General features: G+C 41.5%; 1 protein-coding gene across 1 annotated transcript in view; it reads left to right on the top strand.

The window, feature by feature from the left end:
* The window catches only part of PRKAR1B (protein kinase cAMP-dependent type I regulatory subunit beta), a 92399-nt gene that overhangs the window by 61042 nt on the left and 17654 nt on the right, over positions 1–13703 (top strand). The window contains exons 7-8 of the mRNA XM_068207006.1: positions 8282–8342; positions 11736–11857. Of these exons, the coding sequence (XP_068063107.1) occupies positions 8282–8342; positions 11736–11857 (183 nt within the window). The remainder of the gene's footprint in view (positions 1–8281; positions 8343–11735; positions 11858–13703) is intronic.

The following is a 13703-nucleotide window of genomic DNA, read 5'->3' as shown; positions in this document are numbered from 1 at the left end:
ACACATACCATGGGGTTGTAGCTGCTAATGATTCGTTGCTGTACTCCTTTCAAGCTCCCTCATCCCTGCAGCAAAGCTCTGCAGACCTTTGTGGCACTTGGGGCGTGTGCTAGCTTATGGATTTGCTGTTGGTTCTTCAGTGGTGAGTTTATAATGGAAACTTTGACAGATAATTAACTTCAGCAAAGTCATAACTTTTTTATGAGTTTGTTTCCAATGTCCATGTGCATATCTTCCTTCTCTGTAAAATATTCCTTTCTTTTTGATAATTAACAGACATTACTCCGTGTAAAGCTTATTTCTCAATAGGACTTGTCTCTAAGAGCTGCATTGTTCCATCCTGATCTGAAGGAAATGACATTGTGCTCTCAGACTAACACTTTTGAGATCATCTGTATTTCCAGCGGGTGTTACAGAAAACAGAAAAAAACAGCAAAAGAACTGAGTAGATTTTACCCTTAAATGATTAATTCTTAAACAGCAGGGTAAAAGTGATCTTTGTTTACCCTGTGTGATGGCTGTTGGGTGTCTGTATGAGCACTGCTGGTGTTCACTCCCTATTCTATGGGCTGAGTTCAGTGTCACATAAACAAACATCACTAGCATTAGGAGGGTACAGCTGGTGGAAATTTATTCTATCCCAAAATATTCAGCCTGATGGCTCCAAGACAAAATAGGGGAATAATTATGAAAAGTGGTTTGTCTTCTCTCTTGTGGGTGAGCAGGATGAATAATTTTGAAAGGTTCCCACTGTAGGCAAGCAGGCAGAGGTATTTCTAAAACTCAGAGCAGAAGAATTTCTAAGGAGATGTAAGAGGCACACCCAGCTTATTTGTCCCATGCCCTACAAGGGTGCAGTGGAGGGGTATCTGGGGTAACTGGTGTGATGAACCTGCAAGCTACAAGGAAGAATCCAAAATTCAAAAGCAAAGGAATGTAGGAGGGAAATAAATGTCAGGACAAGGCACATATTACTTGGCTTTTTAAGCAGAGCTTTCTGCAGCTGCTTGTGGTAAGGAATTGAAGGGTCAGGTTCACAGGCTTTGCAGCCTGGAGGTGATTTCACTACTGGTGTTGATGGAACTGGAAGTACCTAAAATCAGCCAGCCCTGTGAGCTGTCAAGTTTGGTCATGTGTCCATTATCACCTGAGAGCACACTTCAGAAGATGAATATTTGATGCAGACAGGACTTTGCTAAAAGGACTTAAAGTCCCAAGTGGGAAAGACTGTGTTTTTAATGCTAGTTTGGGTCGCACATACAAGCTGAATATTATGGTTGTACTTCGGTTTGATTCTAGTGTAGTGCTAAGTGCTTTTCAAATTAATTTATGTGTTTTCTGGACCAGTGCCTGCTGTACCCTGCCCAGCAAGCTCAGTTTCTGCAGTCGATGAGACCTTTTGATTAACATGGATATATTTCTCTCCCTCTCTTGCTTCTTGTAGTTTTTTTTCACAGTTGAGGCCATTAAAAATTGGTGGTCTGTTGCACTGTGTTAGATACCTAGACAGCATTATTAGTACTGAGATAGGAAATATTTCATGGTAAATTATTTGCTGCAGGTGTAGAAAATGTCCAATTTTAAAAGCAGTCCATGGTGAATGCAATTTACCTGTCCACACTGAATGAATCCTGTCACCTTCCCATTTATTTGTAGGTGCAGGGTGGATAAGTTTGTTGCTGTAGGTGAAATGAGACACCTGTCTTTGTGCAGTCGTGTGAGGGCAGGTTACAGTGGCTCTCTGCACATTTCCTCAAGCCTAAGAATTAATTATGTCATGTTTCAGTGGCTGCATTTCATGCTTGAAGCTGACTCCACCATTATGGGGCTGCTTTTGCTGTGCTCAGTTCAAGTGTCGTAGTGGCTGCCTCTCAACTCCCAGAAACATGGTTTCCTGCCATTTAGCCTCTAACTGGGTATTTTGGATGCAGAAATTCTTCTGCCTTTAAATAAGGAGTAGTAATGCTTAGGGTACTTTTTGAAGTGTATCATTTAAATGGTTTCAAAACTTGGGAGCAAGCAGGTTTCTCTTTTCTTATTTTCTGGTTGCAAATCCTTTTGTCCAAGGAATAAATGACCTTTTTCTGCCAAAGATTTTTGCTGTAGTCAGAAAAAGCCCCTCCATAACCCCAGATAGTTATTTCCCTCGTCTGCATTCCTTCCCTACCATGACCAGCCCCGTGTTTTCTCAGTCAAGTGTTGAAATTTTATTCCAGTTGTAAATATTTATTTGCAAATCATGCCTTCAAAGCCACACTTGCCAAAAAGATTTTATCCTGTCATGAGACACTTGACTCTCCACCTCATTTCTCCTTGCAGGCACTATTTTGGTCCTCCACTTTGCATTTAATAATTTCTTGTTTTTATTTCTGCTTAGTGCCATTTTCCCCACTTACGTGTCTCATTGATCCTGACTGGTTTATGACATGAATAAAATGTATCTCAGGAGTTTTGGAGTTTGGGGTTTCCTTTTTATGGATGGACAAAGCCTGATGCAGAAAGTTCCTGCTGGCTTTTTGTTACAGTTGTTATCCATTTATTATTTAGCCTGTCCCAGAGGAAGTTAGTTGAAACAGATATATTTCTTTATATTTCATTGTCTCAGCTTAGGTACCCTGATGGCTTCAAGGTCACATTCAAGTTTTGTTTTATCAGCTGTGATATTGTAAATGTTGGGATAGGTCTTTTTGTCAGAATGTGCAGTGAAACTGCAGTCCTTGACAAAGTATAACACCATGAAATTCATTGTATTAGGTGGGGTACAAAAAACCACTTCAACACGTTCCCTCTGTGATACACTCACAAATTATCTGTCCATCTGGGTGTTCCATTTATTTCATAGACTCATCTCTGCTGGGTTACATACTTTTCACTCTGTTGCAAATTCTTTTATGTAGATGTTCTCTGTGTGTGTGCACACGGGCACAGACACACACATTTGTGTATATATTCAACATTTATTTACTTACATTCGTCTGGGACAGAGCAAAGGATTTTTTTTTTCTGCCATAGGCTTCTCATGGAATTCAGTTTCTGCCCTCTTCTTTGCAATTTGGATTTGAGAGCATCACGGAATGGGGAACATCCCAGGGTAGTACAATATTTGTATTCTAAATATAGCAAATACCACAAATACCAGAGAAGCAAATGTCTGTATCCCAACATCAGATTGATCCCCTAGACAATTCAGTTCCCAGACTGAGAAAATCTGAAGTATTAATTTCTTACAATTTCTTCTTTAGGAGGACTTGATCCAGGATAATTTAACTACCCTCCAGTTTCCATGGTTCCAAGATACCTGGCTCTGAGAGTGGAGCTGTGTGGGATTCAATACATTTGGCCTATTTGGCAAACTGCTCACACAAAGTGAGTTATAACATTGGTTTGTAAGTTGTGACAAATCAAGGATAGTCAGTTCCTAATGTTATACTTAATTTTATTTGTGCTATTTGGGTTTCTTCTACCATCTTTTTACAGCTTTGAACCCGAGAACAAATTCTTTAATAAGCAGGGTTTATTTCAGCTGAAATAAAATAAAGTCAGGAGGATTTTGTGTTGCCATAAAATGTAGGTTGTGTGGTGGCCAAAGCATAAAGCAACTCCAGGGGCTGCAATCCACCTGACATCTGTGGCATAGAGCACCCGGACCGTGTGGGCTGCTTGGTGTCCATGGCCAGAATGCACAGGAGCTCTTTCTTTCATGCTCCAGCGGGAATGTCCACCCAAAGCATCATTCAGGAACAGCTTAAGCAGGGATTAAATGGGACTGTGCAGTCCTGAAGTCCATTCCGGCACCTCCTGCCAGGATAACTCTTTCTTTGAAACTTGAGTCATGCTTTGCCTCTCAGTAGACATTTGTTTGGCTTCTTACTGAAGGTGGGGATTTCCAGGAAGGACTCAATCAGCTCCACCTGAAAAAAATGAATTGGAAACAAGGCACAAAGAGTGCTGGAGGGACAAAGAAAGATTGGTCGGGAGGAATGAGAAGAAAAAAATGGAAGAAAACAGGGAAAAGGCAGTTGGAAATGAGGTAAAACAGATGCCGAATAGGAACTCAACAGGACCTGTTACAATCTCTGGGGCATTTGTTTTCCCCAGCCTGTGTATTGCTTAAGCTAAGCCTAGGGCTTGCAACATTAATTGGTCCTAAAAATGGCTTTGAGGCCTTTTCTGTGTGGATTTGACGAATGAGAGTGATCTTGTTTCTCCTTGGGACTGTCTCAGGGAGGAGCACTGCAGCTTAGAATATTAATGAGGCTTTGTAGTTAATGGGAGCCACTGCCTTTAAGGAGATGAGCTTGTGCCTGACAGCTCAGAACCAGGGAGAAAGTGAACAAAGGAGAAGGGGGAGAGGGAGAAGCAGCGACTATTGAAATAAGATATTAATAGGATAGAAAAAAGCAGAATTAATAAAGACTTTAAAATATGCCATCAAGAACCTTGCCAGTGCAGAATTATTCATGTACATTTACTATTGTTTTTATCTGGCTTAAGCTGTAAGATTTCTACTGCTTCCCTTGGGAAACTTCTGTGAGAGAATAATTCCTTCATTGGAAAACTTTTATGATATTGATCTTAAATTAGATTTTCTTGATTTTCTCCCATTACTTTGAGTTATGTCAAGTTATGCTGTACTGAATTGCCCTCTCTTTCTGTCATATATCTGTAGATAATTATCACTGTCTACTTAAAACCCCTGCCACAGTGCATGCTAGCTATGAGGATGACATACCTATGATCCCAGTGCTGAGCCAACAAATACAGGCTGGATTTGTTTTGCTCCTTCCTTATCAGCTCTCCCTGAGTGTTTTAGCATTTCTTCAAGCTCTGTTGGATTTGGGAGCACATTTCTGGAGAAGAGGTACTGAGACAGAATGTAGCACACCAGGCGCCGTCACATCTGAGCCACGGAGATGGAGCCTCTAAACTTCATTCCTGGATGATATCTTTGCCTGTGCAGACCAAAATAGCCTTGGCTGTGTTCTTGTTGCAGTCTGATGCAGGTCTCACCTCCTGTCTGTGAATCTCTTTCAGCTTTACTACTTGCAGGTCTTCTGTATGTCAAATATCTCTGCTTTGGATTTTTTAAAATTAGTTATATTTTCCAAATGAATGCTCATTCTATTATTTTCTAGCCCCATTTCTAACATCTCCAGATCCCTTTTGGTTATTTTCCTGCTCTGGTGAACTTTTAGCATCTCATAGTCTGTAAATGTTGGTACTGTCTTAATTGCTGCTGCTTCTAGAAGATCCATGAAAATATTGCATGAGGACAAACCCAGCCCCCAGGGAATGCACAGGCTGGCACTTCTGCAGAGAGTACCTGAAGGGTAGGAGAGGAGATTGAGATGCTGTTCATACCCCTGGCCTCAGCAATTTGGGTAAAGCAACTAAAGAAAACAAGTGTAAAAAGGACATCAGAAGTCAGAGGTGAATTATGCCTGGGAGGGGATGACAGAGGAATATCAGGCTGGCCAAAGTAGGTTGGAAGGAGCTAAAGATGATCTTTAAGGTCCCTTCCAACTAAAGCCACCCTATGAGTCTGTGATTCTGTGTTGTCTCTCTGTTTCATGGGAGAAAAGATGGTTAATACCAATGGAAATAAAAACATGGTTGTTTGGCTGTAATTCCACCGCTGGGTTGTTTTTAGTTTGCACTACAGTACTGATCTCTCAAAATCCTTCTCCTTACTCTGCTTGTGAGAGCTGGAGCAGGAAAACACACTCAGGTAAGAACAATGTGCATAAGGGTGAGCCAGGCTTCTCCTTCCTGGAAGTGAATTTGGGATTTGGTTGTGCCAACCTGGATCCAGCCTCAGATGCTCTGAAAATGCAGGGAACGCTCCTGCGCCTGCCTGGGCACCCTGAGGTGAAGCTCTGCCACCCCAGAGGCTGCTGTTTGTCTCCTCGAGGAGAGAGGGAGGGAGGGAGGGATAGAGCCATCCTGCAGGATGAGTCAGGAGCCATCAGCTGGGTCACCTTGGGTTTCAGTGCATGTGCTGGCAAACAGCAGCCCTAGCCCCAGTCACTAGTTCTTCCCTGGGCCCATGTTCTCCCTTACCCCTGAGGGATCATTCTGACAGGAGATCTATGCATTAAGAGGGATTCTAGATAATATGACCATACAAAAAATGGCAACAGCACATTTAATTAACTATTTCCACTTCAGTTTTGCTCTTGCACTTGTCTTTTCTGTGGGTTCCGTACCGCTGCCCTGGCTTGGTTTAGCCAAGGCACAACACACCTGTGTTCCTTTAGGAAGTAGTGGGCTCTTTCTGTCTGAGCCAGGTGGGATGGCTGCAATTCCCACCTTCCTGGGTCTTGTCTGCATCTCTAAATACTCAAAGCCGTGGTCAGGCATCACTTATGGCTACTGATTACTGCTTCTTAAAATTCATCTGTGTCCGCAAGTCATTTAAAAAGCATTTTCCACATCTGTCCCTGGGTGTCCCAGCCCATCAAACTAAACCACCAATCTGGTTTTCCACAGCTGTCAATTTTGCTGCTCTTGTTTCCACTCGATTGCAGGGAGGAAAGCAACAACTGTGCAGTGTCCAGTTTTCCATTCTTTGTCTCCCAGCGAGCTGTCAGAAACTGGCATGGTTTGCAGAGCCTCCTGTGTTTGAAGTTCTCTACTTTTTTTTCCTTCTGGCACTTCAAATGCTGCCGGGGCCCCCCGAGGTTGAGAACCAAGTTTGTCAGACAGAGGGGTCAGAGGAGGGTTAGCGATGCTATCGCTGAGCAGAACTGTCATCACCAGCCCGGAGTTACGGCCGGGGTGTGCAGCGGGAGCCTCGGGAGCTGCTGCTGATCCACACCTACCTGGGAAGAGTGGCATCTCCTGCTGCTGCTGTGGCTCTTTGGGAGCAGGGGTGACCCCAGGACAGGGGCACCAATGGGAGATGTCCCCAGAGGAGAGCACCTGGCAGCTCCAGCTGGTGCTGTGGTCCCAAGCTGGAGCTGAAGCCTGGTGATGCTGCTGGAAGGATTCATGGTGCTTTGGGGGTTGTTGCAGCCCCACCTGCATAGCACATGTAGGAAGAAGGATGATATTTAATTCTTGAATACATCAGCTATTCCCATTTTCATACTCAAAACACTTCTGAATGCTTTCACACTGGAGGGCAAAGTGTTTCTTCGCCTTTTCCCTTCTCTATCCCTACTTTCCCAGCACCCACATGTGGTCACTTGGAGAAGGAGGAATAGAGAAATGGCTTTTTCTATGGCAGACACTGACATTTGCTTCCATCCTCTCTGCCCAGTCTATAAATAAATGGCATCTTTGTTTTCCTTTTCTTGAGAGGATCAGTGTGTCATCCTTGTGTTGTGCCTTGTAGATTTAAGTAGGAGGCACTAGGCAGGTGCCTGGTGACATCCCCAGGAAATCTGCCCAGGCAGGAGTGATTTGGGGTGTCACCAGTGTGTAACAAGCTACACAGGATCAAAGCAGACCCTGGAGTTCCTCTTTGGTACCTGGGAAGAATTTCTTTATGAGACTTTCATGTCACTGCAGAAGGAATTAAGGATGCATTAATTATTTTTGTATTGGTAAAATTTCATCATAATTATTCCTACATGAATCACCTTCAAAAGTACATGCTGGAACAGCAACTTGTGGTTTCTGTCTTGCTGATCAAACACCGTGTAAGGAGAAGGTGTCATAGAAATTTATCACACAACAAAATCTGAGTAGAGTGGGAATGACTGCGCTGGTGGCTGCACATACATTGATGGATTGTCTGCCCCCAAATTCTTAACTCTTGTTAGAATAATAATATGAATGGGTTGCTCTGCATAACAATAGATAAAACACTGTACGGAATACTAACCAGGTTTACAGATAAACATTTGGCATTAAAGTATTTTTAACCTAAAAGGATGGGATCTACGAGGGCGACATTTTAAATTTTATCCTACTTTGTAATTGCAAAGAGCCTCATTGGCAACAAGATATACATTGAATTAGCTAAACAGTTAATTGATGAAGTTCAGGCTTTAAAATGAATGCCTGTAAATGGATGCAATTCATCTGCAGTGTACAGTAACACCAGTGAAGTCAGTGAAATTACAGCAGGATTGAATTTGAGTCCTTCTGCCTTTGCTTATCAGCAATACAACTTGCCCAGACATTTGATGGGGAAACGTTTGCCTGAGGCTGTTTACACTGGCTATGCTTAAGATTTGGAAAGGGAGGGGAAAAAAAAAAGAGCAGCTGTAGGAAGAAATCACAAAAATACTTTCTGTAATGCTCTGCCTCCTTTTTCTCTCTCCTGTAATAACAGGGCAGCACTCTGAGGAAGCGGAAGATGTACGAAGAATTCCTGAGCAAGGTCTCCATTTTGGGTCAGTTGCCCTTTGGAACTTGGCTGTTGGTTTCTCTGTTATTCACGTTGGCAGAATGAATTTTGATCTTTGATGGCAGGATGGAAGGAGCAGTGCTCAGACAGAAGGTCTCACATTGTGTTGTTTCTGAAGGAATGAAAGTGTAAAGGGCCCTTTTTGCTTTTCTCGTTCTTTCCTGTGCACTGCCCATGTGTTTGAAGCACGCACTAAAGGTGGAGCAGGCACACACTGGTACTTTCAGTAGCTGCTGCTGAGTAAAGATCATGTGGATAGAGCAGAAAGCAGTGCAGAAATATGAATTTCTCATAAAGTCCAGTTACATCCTCCCAGGGAACGGGTGAGAAGCTTTTTCCTGCAAGAATACAGTGTTTGTGTGCACAAAACAAACCAACCTTACAAATCAAACTGGACTGATCTTTTTTCTTCTGTGCATTTTACAGCCCATGTCTCACATTCTTAAAACATCTGTTTAGCTTCTTGTCCTTGGATTTTGTTTCCCTTTGATTAATGTGATAGCCACGAAATTTGGACATGTTCTTGATGGCCTTCAGTAGGAAAAACAACAAACCCATAATGCCTGACCAATCAATCACCATTAGGAGAACAAAAGCCTCTAATAAGGAGGACAGTGTTAGACAGTACAATGAGTTGTTGATTCTGTAGGAGAAACATCATGTTTTTGCTAGGGCTGTTTGGAAAAAAACAGTTCAGGATTTATTTGCTGTATAATTAAAGTATTTATATTTCTACTTAATTTTTTTTAATGATATTCACCTACCATTCAAGCTGAGGTACCTGAAATATGAGAGCGTCTCAGTGAAAGTATACTTGAACTTCTGAGAGGTGCTATCCATGAGATTTTCAATTATATTTGTATGCTTAAAGTGAGGCCAAGTATGTTGCTCACTTATTAATGAAGTTTTCATCATTTAAAATCCTTCTTTTATGCTTAATTTAAATCTTCCTAAATTAAGAGCACAAATTATACCAAATTACAATGAGTATTTAAAGAAAAAAAGAATCTGTGCACCTGCACTAATGAGGAGCAATTACAACAATGAGACATCTCAAAACAATTTCAGAGTAGAAAGGTTATTCAGAGATGTGCTTCCTTAAACACATTCCTTCATTGTGGTTTGCATTGTAATTAGAGCCTAATTTGTAGTGTGGCTTTTGAATTTTGGTTCAAAAAAAGAGGAAAGACTTTAAGATTTGAACCTTTTTTAAGTACAGAAAAGCAGTGAACAAAATAACACATCATTGGAGGAACATGGAAATTTAGGTGAAATGTGTAAGGATCTCTTTGACATGTCTAAAAAGTAGATGACACCTGTGAAGCAGAAAGATATTTTAGAAATCTCAAAACAGCACTGAAAAGTCAACTTCACTTTATCCCTTACTGTGGTCAGAACCCAGCGATTTCCTGGTGGAAAAACCTCTACCTGCTTCTTATGTTTCTTTTTCCCAAGGTCTGTCCAGTGTCTGTAATTAGCTGTATAATTGCAAGAGTCACTTTTTTTTAAATCTAAGGATTTTTTTAGATTATCAGTAGTTGCTTATGAAAGGATTGTTTTAAATTTTGCTTCTGGAGTTTAATGAAATATAAAGTAGTGAATAAATATGTAGAATTTAGGCATTGGTCTAATTTATCTGATATTTCAACTCTGCAACTAAAATTTGTAGAATATTCTATGTAATGCTCTGTTTGCAAGAATTATTAACCAATGTATTTGTAGTGGTACAGTTCCCTTATACAAAAGAGAGACACTTCGTGACTAGAGCTAGAATTAGCTTTGAATTTTTCATAAAGTCAACTGAAGAAGTTTCAAGAGGCTCTTTCTTTTCATTGTTAATTACTGAGTTCTTAAAAAAAAAAAAGAAAAGAAAATGTCTTCTCTAGTCTGTATGAAAGAGTTCTATGCTTATTTTTAATCAATGATGCATTGACAATATGGGCTTGGTCTTTGACGTTAGTTCTTCTGCAGCAAAGGTCACAAACATACCAGAAAAGTGCTTTAGGTGGGGAAAATGTTAGAAACAATGAATTTCCCAAGCAGCAACAAGAAAGTGGCATAAAAACATATAGCTGTGTCAGTCAACTCAAAATTTACCTTTGGTGCTTAGAGCACTTTGGTCTGGTTTTGTTACCAGGCTCACGGTGTCCTTTTGAGCTCAGCCTAAAGGCATTTAGCTTTAAGGAACTTCCTTTCCCCCTCACACAATCCTTCTAAGAAGTATTTTGCAAAAAAGTTGGGAAACCAGAGTCTGATGGAATGGCACACATCTAATCCTGGTGTCAGAAACTGTATCTTAACTTACATTAGTTCAATAATTCATAGTAAGTAGGAATCAGCAGAGCTCTGGGACATGAATTTCAGCCCAGCTTTTTGAGTCAGTGAAGGCTAAATCATCGTATTATCTGTTGCTTTTAATAACTTTTAAACCTGCAATTTTTCAGTCAAATCTGATCAAAGTACAAAAGTTCAAGTACAATTCACTGTCTTGAATTCTCATGCAAATGTGTGTTGGAGAGAGACACAGGTGGCACCTCCTCTCTGAGGGCAGGACAGGTGGAATCCATCCCGTAGCAAAGGCAGGGGAGGGCACTGGGACACTGAGCAGCCCTGGATGTGCCCTGTGCAGGCTGTCCCTTGCCATGGGGGGGATTTGGGGCAGGTGCAGGTGGGTGATGAGGACCCCTATCACAGGCTGCATTTGCTCTGTTAATCCTAAAACAGACCTGTCTTTTTTAATTATCGATTTTTTTTTTTTTTAATTTTGATAACTTTTATCCCTTAAGTGAGGGAATGAAAAGGAAAACACTTTGCAAGCTGTCCTGCTGGCAGATGAAGAAGAGGTGCCATTTCAAACATCCATAAACCTGGATGCCTCTGTTCTCCTGCTGCTCGTGCCACCAGGGTCTGGCCATTGGCTCTGGTGGTCTCCCCCATCCTTGAAATGGACACTCTGCATCACCCACCCCACGGCCCCCCAGGAACTGGGAGCAGCTCTGATGAAAACACTCTAGGACTTGTCCTGCCACCTGGTGTGGGATGTGGTGAGGGAATCTCGGGTGCTCCCATATCTCCAGGCAGTTCCTCCCGGCTGTGGCAGTGCCAGGGCAACGCGGATGAGATCGCAGGATCAAGGAACCAGAGCCAACTTTTCCTGTCCAACTTTTAAGATTGCTATCTGGGTGGTTACTGATGGCTGGGACACAATGAATAAATACATTCATGTTTCCCAACTGGAGGTTCGTGCAAAGTGCCTGGATGAAAGAAATGTTTCTTTTATAACAGAACCAGGCACAGCAGAGCTGTCAGTTTAGATATGAATCTTCAGCCAAAGTTGGAGTGTTTTTATAATATAGCTTTATGATCTTCAATATTTTAGAGTCCCTGGACAAATGGGAGCGGCTGACAGTGGCTGATGCACTGGAACCTGTCCAGTTTGAAGATGGAGAAAAAATTGTTGTGCAGGGAGAGCCTGGTGATGACTTCTTCATTATTACAGAGGTAAGATTGGCAACCTGATAAGCTCTGTCATTTCCCGGTAAAGATCAAGGCTTTGCATTAAAGACATTTGGGTTCAGTTCAATCTCTTACTTCAGCATAAAACTAATTCCACTTAAATCGGGAGACTTACTCAAAATTCCAATGAATTCAGAGACCAGTTTCATGGAATTGTCTTAAGTGGGACAATCTTTCCAGTAAAGTGAAGATGCAGAGTAATTTTGAGGTGTGTCTGGTGTCTTTACTGTTTGAAGGTTTGTTTACTATGGGAGATTTTTCTAGTTCCAAATTTCTGATACTTCAACAGGGCTGATCAGCCACAGAGTGCATTGATTGTTGTTCCCAAAGGGACTTACAGGGGATATCACAAATGGACATCTGAAAACTGGAGCAGGAGACCTGATCAGAAGATGGAAAATTTGTTCTTTGTTTTGGCTTAAACTCAGTCCTAATGGCTGAGCCATCTTTTTGTTTACTCTGACACAGGCAGACAGATCTGTCAGGCAGCTGAAAATGCTGACATCTTTTTGGGAGATTATCTGACACTTCAGTTCCACCATCTCACTTCTGCAAACAGATGCTGACGGGGTTTCCCCCCCTCTCTGACATAAATATTTGGATCCCTGGTATCTCACACAAGTACCAAGGCACTGTGATATAACAAGCTACAAAGAGGTACTAGAGAGACTCAGACTGAATAACAGGGATAGGGATATGATTGTCTATGGATTGTGAGTGTTCCTATGCAAATAAACAGGCCAGAAATAGCCAACATATGGCTGTGGTGACAGCTCCAGTGCACACACCAGGCCAGGTGTTACATGACCAGCAATGAGTTCCAGTGGTGGCACAGCAACTGGGAGGGAACTGGAACCCCTCAGTGTGGGACAAGGTGGGTCAGAGGGGTGTAAGAAGCTGGTCATGGTGTGGCCTTGGGATCCAGTTGTATGCACACAGAATGCACACAGGCTTTGCTTTGCTTGCTCTGTATCTGTGGATTTTTGGACAGGTGACTCTATACAAAGCAGCCAGAATTTGATTCATAATCAATATCTGGCATTTATAATTCCATCCTTCCTTCCTCTTGAGTGTTGGAAATATGTATTTTATTTATGAACATAGTTTTTCTTCAATGCTCACAGAATTGTCAGTGCAAGTAACTGCACCTGTCTATCATACAGGGAGACAATTCAGGAACTTTAAATATGTGACAAGCAGTGTCCCATCGAAACAACAGTGTTAGAATAAATGAGACTAGATATTAGATAGGGAATCTTTTTTATTAAGAAGATGTTTAGTATATGAGAAAAATTTAGGAAACAGAAGTTTATTCAGAAATGGAATTTTTATTTCTCCTAGTATTTCTGAATGTGCTGTTATTCCTTGCAGCAGCAGGAGACTAGGAAAATCTAATTTTCTTAGACATTGAATCCCATGTGGAAAATTGGCAGCTTGCTTAAGAGTTACCAAGGGCCTTTATTTTCCCCCTCTTGCTGAAACAGCTGTTAAGACTTGAATGGGTAGAAAAGCATTAACACTGCATTCTGTAGAAAGTTTCTGTTCACCTCACCCTTCCACTGCAAATCTGACTTCGTTTCTTACTTTAGAATTTGCCTATATTTTTTTACTTTAAAGAATGAACATCTACTTTCAACTATTTCTTGAGCTGCAGCAGTATTTCTGCCTGCTCACACAGAGTTTAAGCTTCGTATTTTAAATGCGATTTTTACAGGGGTTCACATCTTTGATTTTAAGCTTTTCTGTAGGAAAAATTGCTGCAAGTCACCAGGAACACATTATTCTACAACCTGCTTGAAAGTAGTTTTGGCTGGTTTGTTGTCACAATATG

This window comes from Anomalospiza imberbis, chromosome 16 (assembly GCF_031753505.1).
Source record: "Anomalospiza imberbis isolate Cuckoo-Finch-1a 21T00152 chromosome 16, ASM3175350v1, whole genome shotgun sequence".
Lineage (NCBI taxonomy): Eukaryota > Metazoa > Chordata > Aves > Passeriformes > Viduidae > Anomalospiza > Anomalospiza imberbis.
The sequence above is the reverse complement of the archived record's forward strand: the minus strand, read 5'-3'. Positions and strand labels throughout refer to the sequence as shown.